Raw genomic sequence first — 27,335 nt, forward strand, 5'->3', positions numbered from 1 at the left:
CAGAGACTGACAGAGAGGAACATAGATAGACAGACAGGAACATAGACAGACAGACATAGACAGACAGACAGGAACATAGACAGACAGAAAGGTACATAGACAGACAGACAGACAGACAGACAGACAGACAGACAGACAGACAGACAGACAGACAGACAGACAGACAGACAGGAACATAGACAGACAGACATACAGACAGACAGACAGACAGACAGACAGACAGGAACATAAACAGACAGACAGGAACATAGACAGACAGACAGACAGACAGACAGACAGACAGACAGACAGACAGACAGACAGGAACATAAACAGACAGACAGACAGACAGGAACATAGACAGACAGACAGGAACATATACAGACAGAAAGGTACATAGACAGACAGACAGACAGACAGACAGACAGACAGACAGACAGACAGACAGACAGACAGACAGACAGACAGACAGACAGGCAGACAGACAGACAGACAGACAGACAGACAGACAGACAGACAGACAGACAGACAGACAGACAGACATATATAGTGTAGTTAATCAGTGTAATATACAATGTAGTTAATCAGTGTAATATATAGTGTGGTTATTCAGTGTAATATATAGTGTAGTTAGTCAGTTTAATATATAGTGTAGTTAGTCAGTGTAATATATATAGTGTAATATATAGTGTAGTTAATCAGTGTAATATATAGTGTAGTTAGTCAGTGTAATATATAGTGTAATATATAGTGTGGTTAATAAGTGTAATATATAGTGTAGTTAGTCAGTGTAATATATAGTGTAGTTAGTCACTGTAATATATAGTGTAATATATAGTGTGATATAGAGTGTAGTTAATCAGTGTAATATATAGTGTAGTTAATCAGTGTAACATATAGTGTAGTTAATCAGTGTAATATATAGTGTAGTTAATCAGTGTAATATATAGTGTAGTTAGTCAGTGTAATATATAGTGTAATAAATAGTGTAATATATAGTGTAGTTAATCAGTGTAATATACAGTGTAGTTAATCAGTGTAATATATAGTGTAGTTAATCATTGTAATATATAGTGTAGTTAGTCAGTGTAATATATAGTGTAATATAAAGTGTAGTTAATCAGTGTAATATAAAGTGTAGTTAACCAGTGTAATATATAGTGTAGTTAGTCAGTGTAATATATAGTGTAGTTAGTCAGTGTAATATAAAGTGTAGTTAATCAGTGTAATATATAGTGTAGTTAATCAGTGTAATATATAGTGTAGTTAACCAGTGTAATATATAGTGTAGTTAATCAGTGTAATATATAGTGTAATTAATCAGTGTTTTCACTTCAATAATCATTGAATCATGAGATTCATACAGTATATATTTTTAAGGAAAGTGTTTTCACTTAAATCAATGAAATACATGCAGTTGTGCAACTCACCCCTCTCTATTCTGACCTCATCTGTAGACAGAGAAGATAAAACATGATGCATTATGGGTACCAGAACATGAAGACAGGTACATAGACAGACAGACATGAACATAGACTGACAGAGAGGAACATAGATAGACAGACAGGAACATAGACAGACAGACAGGAACATATACAGACAGAAAGGTACACAGACAGACAGACAGACAGACAGACAGACAGACAGACAGACAGACAGACAGACAGGCAGGCAGGCAGACAGACAGACAGACAGACAGACAGACAGACAGACAGACAGACAGACAGACAGACAGACAGACAGACAGACAGACAGACAGACAGACAGACAGACAGACAGACAGACAGACAGACAGACAGACAGACAGACAGACAGACAGGAACATAGACAGACAGACAGGAACATATACAGACAGAAAGGTACATAGACAGACAGTCAGTCAGACAGACAGACAGACAGACAGACAGACAGACAGACAGACAGACAGACAGACAGACAGACAGACAGACAGGAACATAAACAGACAGACAGGAACATAGACAGACAGACAGAAAGACAGACAGGAACATAGACAGACAGACAGGAACAGACAGACAGACAGACAGACAGACAGACAGACAGACAGACAGACAGACAGACAGACAGACAGACAGACAGACAGACAGACAGACAGACAGACAGACAGACAGACAGACAGACAGACAGACAGACAGACAGACATGAACATAGACAGACAGACAGACAGACAGACAGACAGACAGACAGACAGACAGACAGACAGACAGACAGACAGACAGACAGACAGACATATATAGTGTAGTTAATCAGTGTAATATACAATGTAGTTAATCAGTGTAATATATAGTGTGGTTAATCAGTGTAATACATAGTGTAGTTAGTCAGTGTAATATATAGTGTAGTTAGTCAGTGTAATATATATAGTGTAATATATAGTGTAGTTAATCAGTGTAATATATAGTGTAGTTAGTCAGTGTAATATATAGTGTAATATATAGTGTAGTTAGTCAGTGTAATATATAGTGTAGTTAGTCACTGTAATATATCGTGTAATATATAGTGTGATATATAGTGTAGTTAATCAGTGTAATATATAGTGTAGTTAATCAGTGTAACATATAGTGTAGTTAATCAGTGTAATATATATTGTAGTTAATCAGTTTAATATATAGTGTAGTTAGTCAGTGTAATATATAGTGTAATAAATAGTGTAATATATTGTGTAGTTAATCAGTGTAATATATAGTGTAGTTAGTCAGTGTAATATATAGTGTAATTAGTCAGTGTAATATACAGTGTAGTTAATCAGTGTAATATATAGTGTAGTTAATCAGTGTAATATATAGTGTAGTTAGTTAGTGTAATATATAGTGTAAAATATAGTGTGGTTAATCAGTGTAATATATAGTGTAGTTAGTCAGTGTAATATATAGTGTAGTTAGTCAGTGTAATATATAGTGTAGTTAATCAGTGTAATATATAGTGTAAGTAATCAGTGTAATATAAAGTGTAGTTAATCAGTGTAATATACAATGTAGTTAATCAGTGTAATATATAGTGTGGTTAATCAGTGTAATATATAGTGTAGTTAGTCAGTGTAATATATAGTGTAGTTAGTCAGTGTAATATATATAGTGTAATATATAGTGTAGTTAATCAGTGTAATATATAGTGTAGTAAGTCAGTGTAATATATAGTGTAGTTAGTCACTGTAATATATAGTGTAATATATAGTGTGATATATAGTGTAGTTAATCAGTGTAATATATAGTGTAGTTAATCAGTGTAACATATAGTGTAGTTAATCAGTGTAATATATAGTGTAGTTAATCAGTGTAATATATAGTGTAGTTAGTCAGTGTAATATATAGTGTAATAAATAGGGTAATATATAGTGTAGTTAATCAGTGTAATATACAGTGTAGTTAATCAGTGTAATATATAGTGTAGTTAATCATTGTAATATATAGTGAAGTTAGTCAGTGTAATATATAGTGTAATATATAGTGTGGTTAATCAGTGTAATATATAGTGTAGTTAGTCAGTGTAATATATAGTGTAGTTAGTCACTGTAATATATAGTGTAATATATAGTGTGATATATAGTGTAGTTAATCAGTGTAATATATAGTGTAGTTAATCAGTGTAACATATAGTGTAGTTAATCAGTGTAATATATAGTGTAGTTAATCAGTGTAATATATAGTGTAGTTAGTCAGTGTAATATATAGTGTAATAAATAGTGTAATATATAGTGTAGTTAATCAGTGCAATATACAGTGTAGTTAATCAGTGTAATATATAGTGTAGTTAGTCAGTGTAATATATAGTGTGGTTAATCAGTGTAATATATAGTGTAGTTAGTCAGTGTAATATATAGTGTAGTTAGTCAGTGTAATATAAAGTGTAGTTAATCAGTGTAATATATCGTGTAGTTAATCAGTGTAATATATAGTGTAGTTAATCAGTGTAATATAAAGTGTAGTTAATCAGTGTAATATATCGTGTAGTTAATCCTTTTAATGTATAGTGTAGTTAACCAGTGTAATATATAGTGTAGTTAATCAGTGTAATATATAGTGTAATTAATCAGTGTTTTCACTTCAATAATCATTGAATCATGAGATTCATACAGTATATATTTTTTAAGGAAAGTGTTTTAACTTAAATCAATGAAATACATGCAGTTGTGCAACTTACCCCTCTCTCTCCTGACCTCATCTGTAGACAGAAGATAAAACATGATGCATTATGGGTACCAGAACATGAAGACAGGTACATAGACAGACAGACATGAACAGAGACTGACAGAGAGGAACATAGATAGACAGACAGGAACATAGACAGACAGACATAGACAGACAGACAGGAACATAGACAGACAGAAAGGTACATAGACAGACAGACAGACAGACAGACAGACAGACAGACAGACAGACAGACTGGAACATAGACAGACAGACATACAGACAGACAGACAGACAGACAGACAGACAGGAACATAAACAGACAGACAGGAACATAGACAGACAGACAGACAGACAGACAGACAGACAGACAGACAGACAGACAGACAGACAGACAGACAGACAGACAGACAGACAGACAGACAGACAGGAACATAGACAGACAGACAGGAACATATACAGACAGAAAGGTACACAGACAGACAGACAGACAGACAGACAGACAGACAGACAGACAGACAGGCAGTTAGGCAGACAGGCAGGCAGGCAGACAGACAGACAGACAGACAGACAGACAGACAGACAGACAGGAACATAAACAGACAGACAGACAGACAGGAACATAGACAGACAGACAGGAACATATACAGACAGAAAGGTACATAGACAGACAGACAGACAGACAGACAGGCAGACAGACAGACAGACAGGCAGACAGACAGACAGACAGACAGACAGACAGACAGACAGACAGACAGACAGACAGACAGACAGACAGACAGACAGACAGACAGACAGACAGACAGACAGACAGACAGACAGACAGACAGACAGACAGACATATATAGTGTAGTTAATCAGTGTAATATACAATGTAGTTAATCAGTGTAATATATAGTGTGGTTATTCAGTGTAATATATAGTGTAGTTAGTCAGTTTAATATATAGTGTAGTTAGTCAGTGTAATATATATAGTGTAATATATAGTGTAGTTAATCAGTGTAATATATAGTGTAGTTAGTCAGTGTAATATATAGTGTAATATATAGTGTGGTTAATAAGTGTAATATATAGTGTAGTTAGTCAGTGTAATATATAGTGTAGTTAGTCACTGTAATATATAGTGTAATATATAGTGTGATATAGAGTGTAGTTAATCAGTGTAATATATAGTGTAGTTAATCAGTGTAACATATAGTGTAGTTAATCAGTGTAATATATAGTGTAGTTAATCAGTGTAATATATAGTGTAGTTAGTCAGTGTAATATATAGTGTAATAAATAGTGTAATATATAGTGTAGTTAATCAGTGTAATATACAGTGTAGTTAATCAGTGTAATATATAGTGTAGTTAATCATTGTAATATATAGTGTAGTTAGTCAGTGTAATATATAGTGTAATATAAAGTGTAGTTAATCAGTGTAATATAAAGTGTAGTTAACCAGTGTAATATATAGTGTAGTTAGTCAGTGTAATATATAGTGTAGTTAGTCAATGTAATATAAAGTGTAGTTAATCAGTGTAATATATAGTGTAGTTAATCAGTGTAATATATAGTGTAGTTAACCAGTGTAATATATAGTGTAGTTAATCAGTGTAATATATAGTGTAATTAATCAGTGTTTTCACTTCAATAATCATTGAATCATGAGATTCATACAGTATATATTTTTAAGGAAAGTGTTTTCACTTAAATCAATGAAATACATGCAGTTGTGCAACTCACCCCTCTCTCTTCTGACCTCATCTGTAGACAGAGAAGATAAAACATGATGCATTATGGGTACCAGAACATGAAGACAGGTACATAGACAGACAGACATGAACATAGACTGACAGAGAGGAACATAGATAGACAGACAGGAACATAGACAGACAGACAGAGAGACAGACAGACAGACAGACAGACAGACAGACAGACAGACAGACAGACAGACAGACAGACAGACAGACAGACAGACAGACAGACAGACAGACAGACAGACAGACAGACAGACAGACAGACAGACAGACAGACAGACAGACAGACAGACAGAGTATCTGTAATATATAGTGTAGTTAATCAGTGTAATATATAGTGTAGTTAGTCAGTGTAATATATAATGTAGTTAATCAGTGTAATATATAGTGTATATATCTTTAAAGGAAAGTGTTTTCACTTAAATCAATGAAATACATGCAGTTGTGCAACTCACCCTTCTCTCTTGTGACCTCCTCTGTAGACATAAGATAAAACATGATGCATTCTGGGTACTAGAACATGAACAGACAGGAACATAGATAGACAGACAGACAGACAGAGACAGACAGACAGACAGACAGACAGACAGACAGACAGACAGACAGACAGACAGACAGACAGACAGACAGACAGACAGACAGACAGACAGACAGACAGACAGACAGACAGACAGACAGACAGACAGACAGACAGAATTCTGAAGAAGTGAAGATGAACAGTAATAAAGGTCTGTGGTTGACTCATCAGTATTATAGTAATAAACCATGAGGTCTGTGATTAACAGTTGACCCATCAGTATTATAGTAATAAACCATGAGGTCTGTGATTAACAGTTGACCCATCAGTATTATAGTAATAAACCATGAGGTCTGTGATTAACAGTTGACCCATCAGTATTATAGTAATAAACCATGAGGTCTGTGATTAACAGTTGACCCATCAGTATTATAGTAATAAACCATGAGGTCTGTGATTAACAGTTGACCCATCAGTATTATAGTAATAAACCATGATGTCTGTGATTAACAGTTGACCCATCAGTATTATAGTAATAAACCATGAGGTCTGTGATTAACAGTTGACCCATATAACATGTAACATGAAAATATATAAATATATAAATAAATAATATATAATATATATATAATATATTATAATATATTATAAATATATAAATAATCATTAAAAAGCCTGGAAAACACAAAGTATTTTAAAACACAAATTAATATACAGTATAACCATTAAAACCATGAGATCTGTGATAAACAGTTGACCCATCAGTATTATAGAAGGTAACCTGGTATAAATGAATAGAGTCTAATGGACAGTATATGGGTCATTCCTAGTTATATCCTGATCTAATACAGGTCTGGTCTGAAGGTAACCTGGTATAAATTAATAGAGTCTAATGGACAGTATATGGGTCATTCCTAGTTATATCCTGATCTAATACAGGACTGGTCTGACGTTAACCTGGTATAAATGAATAGAGTCTAATGGACAGTATATGTATCATTCCTAGTTATATCCTGATCTTTCTAATACAGAAAGTGACTTTTTCCACAAAAAATAAATCACAATACCCCAATATGACATCACAATACCCCATAATGACATCACAGTAACCCATAATGACAAAGCAAAAACAGGTATTTAAAAATGTTTGCAAATTAATACAAATATGTAAACTGAAATCTCACACTTGTTTAGTGATGAGACATCAAGGACCAGTCAGATATCAAGGACCAGTCAGAGATCAAGGACCAGGTTAAACTCACCTGTATGTTTTCTCCACTTGTAGACACCAGCTGAAGCTGCAAGAACTACAACAGCTGCTGCTATTGACAGACCAACAATCAACCCTGCTTGTGATTTAGGAAACACGTCATCTGAAACAGAGAAGCCATGTCAAACCATTACAACACTACATATATACTGTACAGGAAGTAAAGCATTATTTATAAATACTACTGAACACAGACCAATAACGTCATCCCCTAGGAAACCGTCCTCCACTAACTTGTCTAACTAACAAGGGGTCTCAGGTATTTGGGTTAATCAATGAAGACCTCACATGGGACATGAATCTCTGTCTCCTTCAGGTGGTCGATGTCCAGCTGTTGAACTCTACAGGTGAACCTGTTGGTGTCAGTTTGGTTCACGGTGACATGTTGTCTCACAGCGTAGAGGCCCTCTGAGTCCCTGTGTCTTTCTGGAGGTCCATCAGCAGGGAGGATGGTTCCAGAACTGTCCAGCCACTCCATCACAGGTTCAGGAAACCAGCCTCCAGATTCACACTTCAGGACCACCCCCCCGCCTTTAGTTCCATCAATAGAGACCACTGGCTGAGATACAGCACCTACAGATACAAGATAAAACAGAGATCACTGGCTGAGATACAGCAATTACACAGATACAAGATAAAACAGAGATCACTGGCTGAGATACAGCACCTACACAGATACAAGATAAAACAGAGATCACTGGCTGAGATACAGCACCTACACAGATACAAGATAAAACAGAGATCACTGGCTGAGATACAGCACCTACACAGATACAAGATAAAACAGAGATCACTGCTGAGATACAGCACCTACACAGATACAAGATAAAACAGAGATCACTGGCTGAGATACAGCACCTACACAGATACAAGATAAAACAGAGATCACTGGCTGAGATACAGCACCTACACAGATACAAGATAAAACAGAGATCACTGGCTGAGATACAAGATAAAACAGAGATCACTGGCTGAGATACAGCACCTACACAGATACAAGATAAATCAGAGATCACTGGCTGAGATACAGCACCTACACAGATACAAGATAAAACAGAGATCACTGGCTGAGATACAGCACCTACACAGATACAAGATAAAACAGAGATCACTGGCTGAGATATAGCACCTACACAGATACAAGATAAAACAGAGATCACTGGCTGAGATACAGCACCTACAGATACAAGATAAAACAGAGATCACTGGCTGAGATACAACACCTACAGATACAAGATTAAACAGAGATCACTAGCTGAGATACAGCACCTACACAGATACAAGATAAAACAGAGATCACTGGCTGAGATACAGCACCTACACAGATACAAGATAAAACAGAGATCACTGGCTGAGAAACAGCATCTACACAGATACAAGATAAAACAGAGATCACTGGCTGAGATACAGCACCTACACAGATACAAGATAAAACAGAGATCACTGGCTGAGATACAGCACCTACACAGATACAAGATAAAACAGAGATCACTGGCTGAGATACAGCATCTACACAGATACAAGATAAAACAGAGATCACTGGCTGAGATACAGCATCTACACAGATACAAGATAAAACAGAGATCACTGGCTGAGATACAGCACCTACACAGATACAAGATAAAACAGAGATCACTGGCTGAGATACAGCACCTACACAGATACAAGATAAAACAGAGATCACTGGCTGAAATACAGCACCTACACAGATACAAGATAAACCAGAGAACACTGGCTGAGATACAGCACCTACACAGAAACAAGATAAAACAGAGATCACTGGCTGAGATACAAGATAAAACAGAGATCACTGGCTGAGATACAGCACCTACACAGATACAAGATAAAACAGAGATCACTGGCTGAGATACAAGATAAAACAGAGATCACTGGCTGAGATACAGCACCTACACAGATACAAGATAAACCAGAGATCACTGGCTGAGATACAGCACCTACACAGATACAAGATAAAACAGATCACTGGCTGAGATACAGCACCTACAGATACAAGATAAAACAGAGATCACTGGCTGAGATACAGCACCTACACAGATACAAGATAAAACAGAGATCACTGGCTGAGATACAGCACCTACACAGATACAAGATAAAACAGAGATCACTGGCTGAGACACAGCACCTACACAGATACAAGATAAAACAGAGATCACTGGCTGAGATACAGCATCTACACAGATACAAGATAAAACAGAGATCACTGGCTGAGATACAGCACCTACACAGATACAAGATAAAAGAGCAGTGAAAAAGTTTTTTTCTGATGATTTTTCAATTTGTGCTGAATGTTGACAGATCTTCAACTAAAACCTTCGATATAATCAATATTTCCAAATAACGAAATAATATATACCATTGGGACTGTGAGTCAATAGTAGGTAGTAGGAATATTGTGACACAGACAGTGAGTCAATAGTAGGTAGTAGGAATATTGGGACACAGATAGTGTGACAGTGTGGGAGGTTTTGATGTGTGAGGAGTGTGGCTGACCAGCTGAATACATGATCTCTAACAGAGGAAGGAATGATGAGGGAGGAAGACCAGCTGAATACATGATCTCTAACAGAGGAAGGAATGATGAGGGAGGAAGACCAGCTGAATACATGATCTATAACAGAGGAAGGAATGATGAGGGAGGAAGACCACCTGAATACATGATGAGGGAGGAAGACCAGCTGAATACATGATCTCTAACAGAGGAAGGAATGATGAGGGAGGAAGACCAGCTGAATACATGATCTATAACAGAGGAAGGAATGATGAGGGAGGAAGACCAGCTGAATACATGATCTATAACAGAGGAAGGAATGATGAGGGAGGAAGACATGTTGATATTTTAGCAGCCAATCATGTAGCCAGATTTACCAATACAACCTCTGATCACATCTCCAGTATTCATGACTCACCAACAATGAGTTGAACGGTGGTTTCCTTCACCTGGCTGGTCAGTGTTGGAAGGAAGCACCTGTATCTTCCAGCATCAGAGAGAGTAACTCTGGTCAGCTTTAAGGAGACGTTGCCATTCTTCAGTTCTTCATGAAACATTGATGTCCTTCCCTTGTAGGATGGAAACTGATCCTCATTGGAGTCTCTACCTTGGCGGTAAAGATGGATGTTCCTTGTTCTCAGGTACAATCCTGTCCACTCCACTGCCATTTCCTCATCACTAATAGTGGGTTTCAGGGAACATGGTAGAATGATGTCATCACCAGCTAAGGCAACGACTGGGTCAGCCGATCCAACAACCTGAACCTCAGACGACCCTGGAGAAAAACAAATGACACACAGTTAAAGATACCTGGTAACTTCCTGTTGTTCGATGGATTCTGGCCATTATGACACCATTCATTCCTATGTGAAGACTCAATAGTGCATTGAAGCCAAATGAAGGCAGTTAAGATGGCGTCTCATGTGGGAGATTTATGTGGACATGCAGGGAGTTTAAACTACTCAAGGAAGAGAAGTTGCAGGCTAGCTCAGTGCTGCCCCCTCTCATTAAGTAACTCAAGTTGAAGGCCAACCGGGGAACTGCAGGCTGCCATTAGACATAACATGCAGGCTAGCTCAGTGCTGCCCCCTCTCATTAAGTAACTCAAGTTGAAGGCCAACTGGGGTACTGCATGTTGCCATTAGACATAACATGCAGGCTAGCTCAGTGCTGCCCCCTCTCATTAAGTAACTCAAGTTGAAGGCCAACCAGGGCACTGCAGGCTGCCATAAGCAACTATACACTGAGTTTACAAAACATTATGAACACCTGAGCTGTGTTCGAATGCCCATACTAACGTACTGTGTACTACATACTTAATGAGTATATACTATGTACCAAAGGTGTGGACTCGAGTCACAAATATGATGACTTGCAACTCGACTTTGACACCAATGACTCGCGACTGAACTTGGACTTGAGCCTTATGACTCGACCTGACTTGATACCCTCCCCAAGCCCAAATTTTTAAAATGATGCTATTAAAAAAAAGTGTGCAACTCTTCATTTAACGGATTACAGTTTGAATCGGACAGCAGCCAATCAAATTGTGCCAGCTGAGAAAAAGTTGTGCGTGGCAGTGCAGAGGAACGTCGGCGGGTGAATTCAGATGGAGCCCTTGGAAAGATGATACCCCAAATTATTATTTTCGGATATAAAGGCGACACGCTGTATCAACAAAAACGGATTGCAACTTGCAAAACATGCATGCAGAAAATTACAGACGGAGGCGCAACAATTTCCAACTTTGTTTGACATTTGAAGCTGCACAAAGAATGGTAAGTCGTGGCTAATATAGCAGACAGCTATATATTAGATTACTGTTCCTAAATGCATTGACATACGTTAGCCTACTGTAACGACACAGAGTGTGTGTGTGTGTGTCTGTGTGTGTGTGTGTGTGTGTGTGTGTGTGTGTGTGTGTGTGTGTGTGTGTGTGTGTGTGTGTGTGTGTGTGTGTGTGTGTGTGTGTGTGTGTGTGTGTTAGGGTTGGGTTATTGTGTACATCGCCCGATTGCGCCTTCTTATGGCTACCCATGTATTTCCATGGAAATATAACGTTTATTTGGAAAGTAATAAATATATAGATATTTTTAAAAGCATTCATGATTTGCGTAAATGTAATATACTAACTATTACTATTGTTAAAAATATGAAATGGTATTACATTTGGTGAAGAGCACATTATGACTTGTTTAGGACTCGAAACTCAAAGTTTAGGACTCGAGACTTGACTTGATACTTGACTGTCTTGACTTGGGACTTGAGTGCTAAGACTTGAGATTTGACTCGGACTTTCCTGTCTTGACTTGGGACTTGACTTGGGACTTGAGTGTTAAGACTTGAGACTTACTTGTGACTTGTAAAACAGTGACTTGGTCCCACCTCTGGTACTTTTAGTTCATTTTATTTTACTGTAACCGGAACAGGATCCTTTCAGTTGAGCGTACTAGCTCTTCTTCTGTCTACCGGAAGTTGATGCTGCTGCTTTGCAACCTCTTGCTAGCTAGTTAGCATAACACATTACTATCACATTTTACGACTTCGGGTGTGTTCTTAAATTCAATCTGGAGTGCCAGAGTGCGCTCATAAATTCAGAGCGTTGTCAGATTGTCTGTTTGTAAATTCAGAGCGTTGTCAGATTGTCTGTTTGTAAATTCAGAGCGTTGTCAGATTGTCTGTTTGTAAATTCAGAGCCTTGTCAGATTGTCTGTTTGTAAATTCAGAGTGTTGTCAGATTGTCTGTTTGTAAATTCAGAGCGTTGTCAGATTGTCTGTTTGTAAATTCAGAGCGTTGTCAGATTGTCTGTTTGTAAATTCAGAGCGTTGTCAGATTGTCTGTTTGTAAATTCAGAGCGTTGTCAGATTGTCTGTTTGTAAATTCAGAGCGTTGTCAGATTGTCTGTTTGTAAATTCAGAGCGTTGTCAGATTGTCTGTTTGTAAATTCAGAGCCTTGTCAGATTGTCCGTTTGTAAATTCAGAGTGTTGTCAGATTGTCTGTTTGTAAATTCAGAGTGTTGTCAGACTGTCTGTTTGTAAATTCAGAGCCTTGTCAGATTGTCTGTTTGTAAATTCAGAGTGTTGTCAGATTGTCTGTTTGTAAATTCAGAGTGTTGTCAGATCGTCTGTTGGTAAATTCAGAGTGTTGTCAGATCGTCTGTTGGTAAATTCAGAGTGTTGTCAGACTGTCTGTTTGTAAATTCAGAGCCTTGTCAGATTGTCTGTTTGTAAATTCAGAGTGTTGTCAGATTGTCTGTTTGTAAATTCAGAGTGTTGTCAGATTGTCTGTTTGTAAATTCAGAGTGTTTCGCTCTCGGAGCGCACACTGGACGCTCGGGCTGAGGAGTAGGGTTGATTTGAGCGTTCTGACCTTACAACGGCAGTCAAGCACCCAAGCTAACGTTGGCTAGCTTGCTAGCTACTTCCAGACACAAATGAGAGATCAGCTCGCTCTGACCATTTTACTCCCCCTAGCAGAGCTGGTTAGGCTGTTTACATGTTATCCAGAGCGTTGGTGACTGTAACTGTGCTGTTGGCAACAATTGAATTACGCTTTTTTGCTGACGTTTACTGACACCGGCCATATTCAACAGGTGTTGAGCGCTTGTAAATTCATTATTGTGCACTCTGGTACTCAGGCGAGAGTGCTCTGAAATCGGCGTAGACCGCTAGAGTGGAATTACGAAAGCACCCGAATGTCCATTGAGAACACACCACTAAACCATTTAGCTAACGGGAATAATCTAACGGGAATAAGCTAACGGGAATAAGCTAACGGGAATAATCAAGTCAATAAACATTGGGTAGCTAGATAGTTAATATACTGGCAAGTTTGATGTATACGTATAATATACTGTTCTTCAAATCTGAAAATGATGTGAAGCTTATTTCCTGAAGAATTGCATTTTGGGCCCTAAAGTACGTTGATAATATTGTCCTCTGCGTGTATACTTCATATTTTGGCAAATTTAGTACAACATCTGGGAACTTTTGGCATACTAATTATATCCATACGATGACCAATAAGCATACTATATACTTAATTCCTCCACAAATAGTACAGTTAGTGTGGTTAGTATGAGTATTGGAACACAGCTCTGCTCTTTCCATGACATAGACTGACCAGGTGAATCCAGGTGAAAGCTATGATCCCTTTATTTTCTAGGGGGTAGATCAGTGGTGCCCACCTATATATATATATATAGACTGACCAGGTGAATCCAGGTGAAAGCTATGATCCCTTTATTTTCTAGGGGGTAGATCAGTGGTGCCCCCCTATATATATATATATAGACTGACCAGGTGAATCCAGGTGAAAGCTATGATCCCTTTATTTTCTAGGGGGTAGATCAGTGGTGCCCACCTATATATATATATATAGACTGACCAGGTGAATCCAGGTGAAAGCTATGATCCCTTTATTTTCTAGGGGGTAGATCAGTGGTGCCCCCCTATATATATATATACAGACTGACCAGGTGAATCCAGGTAAAAGCTATGATCCCTTTATTTTCTAGGGGGTAGATCAGTGGTGCCCACCTATATATATATATATAGACTGACCAGGTGAATCCAGGTGAAAGCTATGATCCCTTTATTTTCTAGGGGGTAGATCAGTGGTGCCCCCCTATATATATATATAGACTGACCAGGTGAATCCAGGTGAAAGCTATGATCCCTTTATTTTCTAGGGGGTAGATCAGCTTTAATATTGTAGATAGATTGTAGCTTCTGCCAAGACTTTGCCAGTTGGGTGAGGGTCATAAAACCCCTTTCTCTCTCTTCCCCCCCACCGGTTTATAACCCCCCATAAATACCGAAACTCTCTCTCCACCCTATAGAATGGACTTTTGAAAATCCGTTGTTACCACAGAGAGAACCTAGAACGAGGATACAGACAACCGCCGAAATATCTATTCTATGAGAACATTTCCAAATGGTACTCTGAAGTATCCATTCTAACAACCACGAAAGACTTTGATCATCGGGGAAACAGAGAGACTCAGCAGACGAACCAGATTCCAACAGAGAAGACAACGACGACATACGGGCGTAAATATAAATTGCAATGAGCATTTTGTTCATGTAAAGTACAGTTGTATCTATTATTTCCCATTAGGCTACATGTTGGTAGGCTACATTTTATATTATTTCCCATTAGGCTACATGTTGGTAGGCTACATTTTATATTATTTCCCATTAGGCTACATGTTGGTAGGCTACATTTTATATTATTTCCCATTAGGCAACATGTTGGTAGGCTACATTTTATATTATTTCCCATTAGGCTACATGTTGGTAGACTACATTTTATATTATTTCCCATTAGGCTACATGTTGGTAGGCTACATGTTGGTAGACTACATTTTATATTATTTCCCATTAGGCTACATGTTGGTAGGCCACATTTTATATTATTTCCCATTAGGCTACATGTTGGTAGACTACATTTTATATTATTTCCCATTAGGCTACATGTTGGTAGGCTACATGTTGGTAGGCTACATTTTATATTGTTTCCCATTAGGCCACATGTTGGTAGGCTACATTTTATATTATTTCCCATTAGGCCACATGTTGGTAGGCTACATTTTATATTATTTCCCATTAGGCTACATGTTGGTAGGCTACATGTTGGTAGGCTACATTTTATATTGTTTCCCATTAGGCTACATGTTGGTAGGCTACATTTTCTATTATTTCCCATTAGGCAACATGTTGGTAGGCTACATTTTATATTATTTCCCATTAGGCCACATGTTGGTAGACTACATTTTATATTATTTCCCATTAGGCTACATGTTGGTAGGCTACATGTTGGTAGGCTACATTTTATATTGTTTCCCATTAGGCCACATGTTGGTAGGCTACATTTTATATTATTTCCCATTAGGCCACATGTTGGTAGGCTACATTTTATATTATTTCCCATTAGGCAACATGTTGGTAGGCTACATTTTATATTATATCCCATTAGGCTACATGTTGGTAGGCTACATTTTATATTATTTCCCATTAGGCTCCATGTTGGTAGGCTACATTTTATATTATTTCCCATTAGGCTACATGTTGGTAGGCCACATTTTATATTATTTCCCATTAGGCTACATGTTGGTAGACTACATTTTATATTATTTCCCATTAGGCTACATGTTGGTAGGCTACATGTTGGTAGGCTACATTTTATATTGTTTCCCATTAGGCCACATGTTGGTAGGCTACATTTTATATTATTTCCCATTAGGCCACATGTTGGTAGGCTACATTTTATATTATTTCCCATTAGGCTACATGTTGGTAGGCTACATGTTGGTAGGCTACATTTTATATTGTTTCCCATTAGGCTACATGTTGGTAGGCTACATTTTCTATTATTTCCCATTAGGCAACATGTTGGTAGGCTACATTTTATATTATTTCCCATTAGGCCACATGTTGGTAGACTACATTTTATATTATTTCCCATTAGGCCACATGTTGGTAGGCTACATGTTGGTAGGCTACATTTTATATTGTTTCCCATTAGGCCACATGTTGGTAGGCTACATTTTATATTATTTCCCATTAGGCCACATGTTGGTAGGCTACATTTTATATTATTTCCCATTAGGCAACATGTTGGTAGGCTACATTTTATATTATATCCCATTAGGCTACATGTTGGTAGGCTACATTTTATATTATTTCCCATTAGGCTCCATGTTGGTAGGCTACATTTTATATTATTTCCCATTAGGCTACATGTTGGTAGGCTACATTTTATATTATTTCCCATTAGGCTACATTTTGGTAGGCTACATGTTGGTAGGCTACATTTTATATTATTTCCCATTAGGCTACATGTTGGTAGGCTACATGTTGGTAGGCTACATTTTATATTATTTCCCATTAGGCCACATGTTGGTAAGCTTCATGTTGGTAAGCTACATTTTATATTATTTCCCATTAGGCTCCATGTTGGTAGGCTACATTTTATATTATATCCCATTAGGCTACATGTTGGTAGGCTACATTTTATATTATTTCCCATTAGGCTACATGTTGGTAGGCTAAATTTTCTATTATTTCCCATTAGGCAACATGTTGGTAGGCTACATTTTATATTATTTCCCATTAGGCCACATGTTGGTAGGCTACATTTTATATTATTTCCCATTAGGCTACATGTTGGTAGGCTACATGTTGGTAGGCTACATTTTATATTATTTCCCATTAGGCCACATGTTTGTAGGCCACATGTTGGTAGGCTACATTTTATATTATTTCCCATTAGGCTACATGTTGGTAGGCTACATGTTGGTAGACTACATTTTATATTATTTCCCATTAGGCTACATGTTTGTAGGCCACATGTTGGTAGGCTACATTTTATATTTATTCCCATTAGGCTACATGTTGGTAGGCTACATGTTGGTAGGCTACATTTTATATTATTTCCCATTAGGCAACATGTTGGTAGGCTACATTTTATATTATTTCCCATTAGGCTACATGTTGGTAGGCTACATTTTATATTATATCCCATTGGGCTACATGTTGGTAGGCTACATTTTATATTATTTCCCATTAGGCCACATGTTGGTAGACTACATTTTATATTATTTCCCATTAGGCTACATGTTGGTAGGCTACATGTTGGTAGGCTACATTTTATATTGTTTCCCATTAGGCTCCATGTTGGTAGGCTACATTTTATATTATTTCCCATTAGGCTACATGTTGGTAGGCTACATTTTATATTATTTCCCATTAGGCTACATTTTGGTAGGCTACATGTTGGTAGGCTACATTTTATATTATTTCCCATTAGGCTACATGTTGGTAGGCTACATGTTGGTAGGCTACATTTTATATTATTTCCCATTAGGCCACATGTTGGTAAGCTTCATGTTGGTAAGCTACATTTTATATTATTTCCCATTAGGCTCCATGTTGGTAGGCTACATTTTATATTATATCCCATTAGGCTACATGTTGGTAGGCTACATTTTATATTATTTCCCATTAGGCTACATGTTGGTAGGCTAAATTTTCTATTATTTCCCATTAGGCAACATGTTGGTAGGCTACATTTTATATTATTTCCCATTAGGCCACATGTTGGTAGGCTACATTTTATATTATTTCCCATTAGGCTACATGTTGGTAGGCTACATGTTGGTAGGCTACATTTTATATTATTTCCCATTAGGCCACATGTTTGTAGGCCACATGTTGGTAGGCTACATTTTATATTATTTCCCATTAGGCTACATGTTGGTAGGCTACATGTTGGTAGACTACATTTTATATTATTTCCCATTAGGCTACATGTTTGTAGGCCACATGTTGGTAGGCTACATTTTATATTTATTCCCATTAGGCTACATGTTGGTAGGCTACATGTTGGTAGGCTACATTTTATATTATTTCCCATTAGGCAACATGTTGGTAGGCTACATTTTATATTATTTCCCATTAGGCTACATGTTGGTAGGCTACATTTTATATTATATCCCATTGGGCTACATGTTGGTAGGCTACATTTTATATTATTTCCCATTAGGCTACATGTTGGTAGGCGACATTTTATATTATTTCCCATTAGGCTACATGTTGGTAGGCTACATGTTGGTAGGCTACATTTTATATTATTTCCCATTAGGCTACATGTTGGTAGGCTACATTTTATATTATTTCCCATTAGGCTACATGTTGGTAGGCTACATGTTATATTATTTCCCATTAGGCTACATGTTGGTAGGCTACATTTTATATTATTTCCCATTAGGCCACATGTTGGTAGGCTACATTTTATATTATTTCCCATTAGGCTACATGTTGGTAGACTACATGTTATATTATTTCCCATTAGGCCACATGTTGGTAGGCTACATGTTGGTAGGCTACATTTTATATTATTTCCCATTAGGCTACATGTTGGTAGGCTACATGTTGGTAGGCTACATTTTATATTATTTCCCATTAGGCTACATGTTGGTAGGCTACATGTTGGTAGGCTACATTTTATATTATTTCCCATTAGGCTACATGTTGGTAGGCTACATGTTGGTAGGCTACATTTTATATTATATCCCATTAGGCCACATGTTGGTAGGCTACATTTTATATTATTTCCCATTAGGCTACATGTTGGTAGGCTACATTTTATATTATTTCCCATTAGGCTACATGTTGGTAGGCTACATTTTATATTATTTCCCATTAGGCCACATGTTGGTAGGCTACATGTTGGTAGGCTACATTTTATATTATTTCCCATTAGGCCACATGTTGGTAGGCTACATGTTGGTAGGCTACATTTTTTATATTATTTCCCATTAGGCTACATGTTGGTAGGCTACATTTTATATTATTTCCCATTAGGCCACATGTTGGTAGGCTACATGTTGGTAGGCTACATTTTATATTATTTCCCATTAGGCTACATGTTGGTAGGCTACATGTTGGTAGGCTACATTTTATATTATTTCCCATTAGGCCACATGTTGGTAGGCTACATTTTATATTATTTCCCATTAGGCAACATGTTGGTAGGCTACATTTTATATTATATCCCATTAGGCTACATGTTGGTAGGCTACATTTTATATTATTTCCCATTAGGCTCCATGTTGGTAGGCTACATTTTATATTATTTCCCATTAGGCTACATGTTGGTAGGCTACATTTTATATTATTTCCCATTAGGCTACATTTTGGTAGGCTACATGTTGGTAGGCTACATTTTATATTATTTCCCATTAGGCCACATGTTGGTAGGCTACATTTTATATTATTTCCCATTAGGCAACATGTTGGTAGGCTACATTTTATATTATTTCCCATTAGGCTACATGTTGGTAGGCTACATTTTATATTATTTCCCATTAGGCCACATGTTGGTAGGCTACATGTTGGTAGGCTACATTTTATATTATTTCCCATTAGGCTACATGTTGGTAGGCTACATGTTGGTAGGCTACATTTTATATTATTTCCCATTAGGCCACATGTTTGTAGGCCACATGTTGGTAGGCTACATTTTATATTATTTCCCATTAGGCTACATGTTGGTAGGCTACATGTTGGTAGACTACATTTTATATTATTTCCCATTAGGCTACATGTTTGTAGGCCACATGTTGGTAGGCTACATTTTATATTTATTCCCATTAGGCTACATGTTGGTAGGCTACATGTTGGTAGGCTACATTTTATATTATTTCCCATTAGGCAACATGTTGGTAGGCTACATTTTATATTATTTCCCATTAGGCTACATGTTGGTAGGCTACATTTTATATTATATCCCATTGGGCTACATGTTGGTAGGCTACATTTTATATTATTTCCCATTAGGCTACATGTTGGTAGGCGACATTTTATATTATTTCCCGTTAGGGCACATGTTGGTAGGCTACATGTTGGTAAGCTACATTTTATATTATTTCCCATTAGGCTACATGTTGGTAGGCTACATTTTATATTATTTCCCATTAGGCTACATGTTGGTAGGCTAAATGTTATATTATTTCCCATTAGGCAACATGTTGGTAGGCTACATTTTATATTATATCCCATTAGGCCACATGTTGGTAGGCTACATTTTATATTATTTCCCATTAGGCTACATGTTGGTAGACTACATGTTATATTATTTCCCATTAGGCCACATGTTGGTAGGCTACATGTTGGTAGGCTACATGTTATATTATTTCCCATTAGGCTACATGTTGGTAGGCTACATGTTGGTAGGCTACATTTTATATTATTTCCCATTAGGCTACATGTTGGTAGGCTACATGTTGGTAGGCTACATTTTATATTATTTCCCATTAGGCTACATGTTGGTAGGCTACATGTTGGTAGGCTACATTTTATATTATATCCCATTAGGCCACATGTTGGTAGGCTACATTTTATATTATTTCCCATTAGGCTACATGTTGGTAGGCTACATTTTATATTATTTCCCATTAGGCTACATGTTGGTAGGCTACATTTTATATTATTTCCCATTAGGCCACATGTTGGTAGGCTACATGTTGGTAGGCTACATTTTATATTATTTCCCATTAGGCCACATGTTGGTAGGCTACATGTTGGTAGGCTACATTTTTTATATTATTTCCCATTAGGCTACATGTTGGTAGGCTACATTTTATATTATTTCCCATTAGGCTACATGTTGGTAGGCTACATGTTGGTAGGCTACATTTTATATTATTTCCCATTAGGCTACATGTTGGTAGGCTACATGTTGGTAGGCTACATTTTATATTATTTCCCATTAGGCCACATGTTGGTAGGCTACATTTTATATTTATTCCCATTAGGCTCCATGTTGGTAGGCTACATTTTATATTATTTCCCATTAGGCCACATGTTGGTAGGCTACATTTTATATTATTTCCCATTAGGCAACATGTTGGTAGGCTACATTTTATATTATATCCCATTAGGCTACATGTTGGTAGGCTACATTTTATATTATTTCCCATTAGGCTCCATGTTGGTAGGCTACATTTTATATTATTTCCCATTAGGCTACATGTTGGTAGGCTACATTTTATATTATTTCCCATTAGGCTACATTTTGGTAGGCTACATGTTGGTAGGCTACATTTTATATTATTTCCCATTAGGCTACATGTTGGTAGGCTACATGTTGGTAGGCTACATTTTATATTATTTCCCATTAGGCTCCATGTTGGTAGGCTACATTTTATATTTATTCCCATTAGGCTCCATGTTGGTAGGCTACATTTTATATTATTTCCCATTAGGCTCCATGTTGGTAGGCTACATTTTATATTATTTCCCATTAGGCTACATGTTGGTAGGCTACATTTTATATTATTTCCCATTAGGCTACATTTTGGTAGGCTACATGTTGGTAGGCTACATTTTATATTATTTCCCATTAGGCTACATGTTGGTAGGCTACATGTTGGTAGGCTACATTTTATATTATTTCCCATTAGGCTCCATGTTGGTAGGCTACATTTTATATTATTTCCCATTAGGCTCCATGTTGGTAGGCTACATTTTATATTATTTCCCATTAGGCTACATGTTGGTAGGCTACATTTTATATTATTTCCCATTAGGCTACATTTTGGTAGGCTACATGTTGGTAGGCTACATTTTATATTATTTCCCATTAGGCTACATGTTGGTAGGCTACATGTTGGTAGGCTACATTTTATATTATTTCCCATTAGGCCACATGTTGGTAGGCTACATTTTATATTATTTCCCATTAGGCCACATGTTGGTAGGCTACATTTTATATTATATCCCATTAGGCTACATGTTGGTAGGCTACATTTTATATTATTTCCCATTAGGCCACATGTTGGTAGGCTACATTTTATATTATTTCCCATTAGGCCACATGTTGGTAGGCTACATGTTGGTAGGCTACATTTTATATTATTTCCCATTAGGCCACATGTTGGTAGGCTACATTTTATATTTATTCCCATTAGGCTACATGTTGGTAGGCTACATGTTGGTAGGCTACATTTTATATTATTTCCCATTAGGCCACATGTTGGTAGGCTACATTTTATATTATTTCCCATTAGGCCACATGTTGGTAGGCTACATTTTATATTATATCCCATTAGGCTACATGTTGGTAGGCTACATTTTATATTATTTCCCATTAGGCCACATGTTGGTAGGCTACATTTTATATTATTTCCCATTAGGCCACATGTTGGTAGGCTACATGTTGGTAGGCTACATTTTATATTATTTCCCATTAGGCCACATGTTGGTAGGCTACATTTTATATTATTTCCCATTAGGCCACATGTTGGTAGGCTACATGTTGGTAGGCTACATTTTATATTATTTCCCATTAGGCCACACGTTGGTAGACTACATTTTATATTATTTCCCATTAGGCTACATGTTGGTAGGCTACATTTTATATTATTTCCCATTAGGCCACATGTTGGTAGGCTACATGTTGGTAGGCTACATTTTATATTATTTCCCATTAGGCCACATGTTGGTAGGCTACATTTTATATTATTTCCCATTAGGCCACATGTTGGTAGGCTACATGTTGGTAGGCTACATTTTATATTATTTCCCATTAGGCCACATGTTGGTAGGCTACATTTTATATTATTTCCCATTAGGCTACATGTTGGTAGGCTACATTTTATATTATTTCCCATTAGGCCACATGTTGGTAGGCTACATTTTATATTATTTCCCATTAGGCTACATGTTGGTAGGATACATTTTATATTATTTCCCATTAGGCTACATGTTGGTAGACTACATTTTATATTATTTCCCATTAGGCTACATGTTGGTAGGCTACATTTTATATTATTTCCCATTAGGCCACATGTTGGTAGGCTACATTTTATATTATTTCCCATTAGGCCACATGTTGGTAGGCTACATTTTATATTATTTCCCATTAGGCCACATGTTGGTAGGCTACATTTTATATTATTTCCCATTAGGCTACATGTTGGTAGGCTACATTTTATATTATTTCCCATTAGGCCACATGTTAGTAGGCTACATGTTGGTAGGCTACATTTTATATGATTTTCCATTAGGCTACATGTTGGTAGGCTACATTTTATATTATATCCCATTAGGCTACATGTTGGTAGGCTACATTTTATACTTTTATCCCATTAGGCTACATGTTGGTAGGCTACATTTTATATTATTTCCCATTAGGCTACATGTTGGTAGGCTACATTTTATATTATTTCCCATTAGGCTACATGTTGGTAGGCTACATTTTATATTATTTCCCAATAGGCTACATGTTGGTAGGCTACATGTTGGTAGGCTACATTTTATATTATTTCCCATTAGGCTACATGTTGGTAGGCTACATTTTATATTATTTCCCATTAGGCCACATGTTGGTAGGCTACATTTTATACTGTTTCCCATTAGGCCACATGTTGGTAGGCTTCATGTTGGTAGGCTACATTTTATATTATTTCCCATTAGGCAACATGTTGGTAGGCTACATTTTATATTATTTCCCATTAGGCCACATGTTGGTAGACTACATTTTATATTATTTCCCATTAGGCCACATGTTGGTAGGCTACATGTTGGTAGGCTACATTTTATATTATTTCCCATTAGGCCACATGTTGGTAGGCTACATTTTATATTATTTCCCATTAGGCTACATGTTGGTAGGCTACATTTTATATTATTTCCCATTAGGCCACATGTTGGTAGGCTACATTTTATATTATTTCCCATTAGGCTACATGTTGTTAGGCTACATTTTATATTATATCCCATTAGGCTACATGTTGGTAGACTACATTTTATATTATTTCCCATTAGGCCACATGTTGGTAGGCTACATGTTGGTAGGCTACATTTTATATGATTTTCCATTAGGCTACATGTTGGTAGGCTACATTTTATATTATATCCCATTAGGCTACATGTTGGTAGGCTACATTTTATACTTTTATCCCATTAGGCTACATGTTGGTAGGCTACATTTTATATTATTTCCCATTAGGCTACATGTTGGTAGGCTACATGTTATATTATTTCCCATTAGGCTACATGTTGGTAGGCTACATTTTATATTATTTCCCATTAGGCTACATGTTGGTAGGCTACATGTTGGTAGGCTACATTTTATATTATTTCCCATTAGGCTACATGTTGGTAGGCTACATTTTATATTATTTCCCATTAGGCTACATGTTGGTAGGCTACATGTTGGTAGCTTACATTTTATATTATTTCTCATTAGGCTACATGTTGGTAGGCTACATTTTATATTATTTCCCATTAGGCTACATGTTGGTAGGCTACATTTTATATTATTTCCCATTAGGCCACATGTTGGTAGGCTACATTTTATATTATTTCCCATTAGGCTACATGTTGGTAGGGTACATTTTATATTATTTCCCATTAGGCCACATGCTGGTAGGCTACATTTTATATTATTTCCCATTAGGCCACATGTTGGTAGGCTACATTTTATATTATTTCCCATTAGGCCACATGTTGGTAGGCTTCATGTTGGTAGGCTACATTTTATATTATTTCCCATTTGGCAACATGTTGGTAGGCTACATTTTATATTATATCCCAGTAGGCTACATGTTGGTAGGCTACATTTTATATTATTTCCCATTAGGCCACATGTTGGTAGGCTACATGTTGGTAGGCTACATTTTATATTATTTCCCATTAGGCCACATGTTGGTAGGCCACATGTTGGTAGACTACATTTTATATTATTTCCCATTAGGCCACATGTTGGTAGGCTACATTTTATGTTATTTCCCATTAGGCCACACGTTGGTAGGCTACATGTTGGTAGACTACATTTTATATTATTTCCCATTAGGCCACATGTTGGTAGGCTACATGTTGGTAGACTACATTTTATATTATTTCCCATTAGGCCACATGTTGGTAGGCTACATGTTGGTAGACTACATTTTATATTATTTCCCATTAGGCTACATGTTGGTAGGCTACATGTTGGTAGGCTACATGTTGGTAGGCTACATTTTATATTATTTCCCATTAGGCTACATGTTGGTAGGCTACATTTTATATTATTTCCCATTAGGCCACATGTTGGTAGGCTACATTTTATATTATTTCCCATTAGGCAACATGTTGGTAGGCTACATTTTATATTATATCCCATTAGGCTACATGTTGGTAGGCTACATTTTATATTATTTCCCATTAGGCTCCATGTTGGTAGGCTACATTTTATATTATTTCCCATTAGGCTACATGTTGGTAGGCTACATTTTATATTATTTCCCATTAGGCTACATTTTGGTAGGCTACATGTTGGTAGGCTACATTTTATATTATTTCCCATTAGGCTACATGTTGGTAGGCTACATGTTGGTAGGCTACATTTTATATTATTTCCCATTAGGCCACATGTTGGTAGGATACATTTTATATTTATTCCCATTAGGCTCCATGTTGGTAGGCTACATTTTATATTATTTCCCATTAGGCTACATGTTGGTAGGCTACATTTTATATTATTTCCCATTAGGCTACATTTTGGTAGGCTACATGTTGGTAGGCTACATTTTATATTATTTCCCATTAGGCTACATGTTGGTAGGCTACATGTTGGTAGGCTACATTTTATATTATTTCCCATTAGGCCACATGTTTGTAGGCCACATGTTGGTAGGCTACATTTTATATTTATTCCCATTAGGCTACATGTTGGTAGGCTACATGTTGGTAGGCTACATTTTATATTATTTCCCATTAGGCCACATGTTGGTAGGCTACATTTTATATTATTTCCCATTAGGCCACATGTTGGTAGGCTACATTTTATATTATATCCCATTAGGCTACATGTTGGTAGGCTACATTTTATATTATTTCCCATTAGGCCACATGTTGGTAGGCTACATTTTATATTATTTCCCATTAGGCCACATGTTGGTAGGCTACATGTTGGTAGGCTACATTTTATATTATTTCCCATTAGGCCACATGTTGGTAGGCTACATTTTATATTATTTCCCATTAGGCCACATGTTGGTAGGCTACATGTTGGTAGGCTACATTTTATATTATTTCCCATTAGGCCACACGTTGGTAGACTACATTTTATATTATTTCCCATTAGGCTACATGTTGGTAGGCTACATTTTATATTATTTCCCATTAGGCCACATGTTGGTAGGCTACATGTTGGTAGGCTACATTTTATATTATTTCCCATTAGGCCACATGTTGGTAGGCTACATTTTATATTATTTCCCATTAGGCCACATGTTGGTAGGCTACATGTTGGTAGGCTACATTTTATATTATTTCCCATTAGGCCACATGTTGGTAGGCTACATTTTATATTATTTCCCATTAGGCTACATGTTGGTAGGCTACATTTTATATTATTTCCCATTAGGCCACATGTTGGTAGGCTACATTTTATATTATTTCCCATTAGGCTACATGTTGGTAGGATACATTTTATATTATATCCCATTAGGCTACATGTTGGTAGACTACATTTTATATTATTTCCCATTAGGCTACATGTTGGTAGGCTACATTTTATATTATTTCCCATTAGGCCACATGTTGGTAGGCTACATTTTATATTATTTCCCATTAGGCCACATGTTGGTAGGCTACATTTTATATTATTTCCCATTAGGCCAC

General features: G+C 36.8%; 1 protein-coding gene and 1 long non-coding RNA gene across 3 annotated transcripts in view; both read right to left on the reverse strand.

Annotated features, from left to right (window-relative positions):
• LOC139561646 (uncharacterized) overlaps nucleotides 1-1,431 on the reverse strand; it is a 118,913-nt gene extending 117,482 nt beyond the window's left edge. The window contains exon 1 of the long non-coding RNA XR_011672173.1: nucleotides 1,410-1,431. This is a non-coding gene — a long non-coding RNA (uncharacterized lncRNA). The remainder of the gene's footprint in view (nucleotides 1-1,409) is intronic.
• Nucleotides 1-27,335, reverse strand: part of LOC139561635 (butyrophilin subfamily 3 member A2-like) — a 1,433,431-nt gene that overhangs the window by 581,395 nt on the left and 824,701 nt on the right. For both annotated transcript variants that reach the window (XM_071378862.1, XM_071378863.1), the window contains one exon: nucleotides 10,581-10,937. In XM_071378862.1, coding sequence (XP_071234963.1) covers nucleotides 10,581-10,937 — 357 coding nt within the window. The remainder of the gene's footprint in view (nucleotides 1-10,580; nucleotides 10,938-27,335) is intronic.

The sequence above is a fragment of the Salvelinus alpinus genome, chromosome 31 (genome assembly GCF_045679555.1).
Source record: "Salvelinus alpinus chromosome 31, SLU_Salpinus.1, whole genome shotgun sequence".
NCBI lineage: Eukaryota > Metazoa > Chordata > Actinopteri > Salmoniformes > Salmonidae > Salvelinus > Salvelinus alpinus.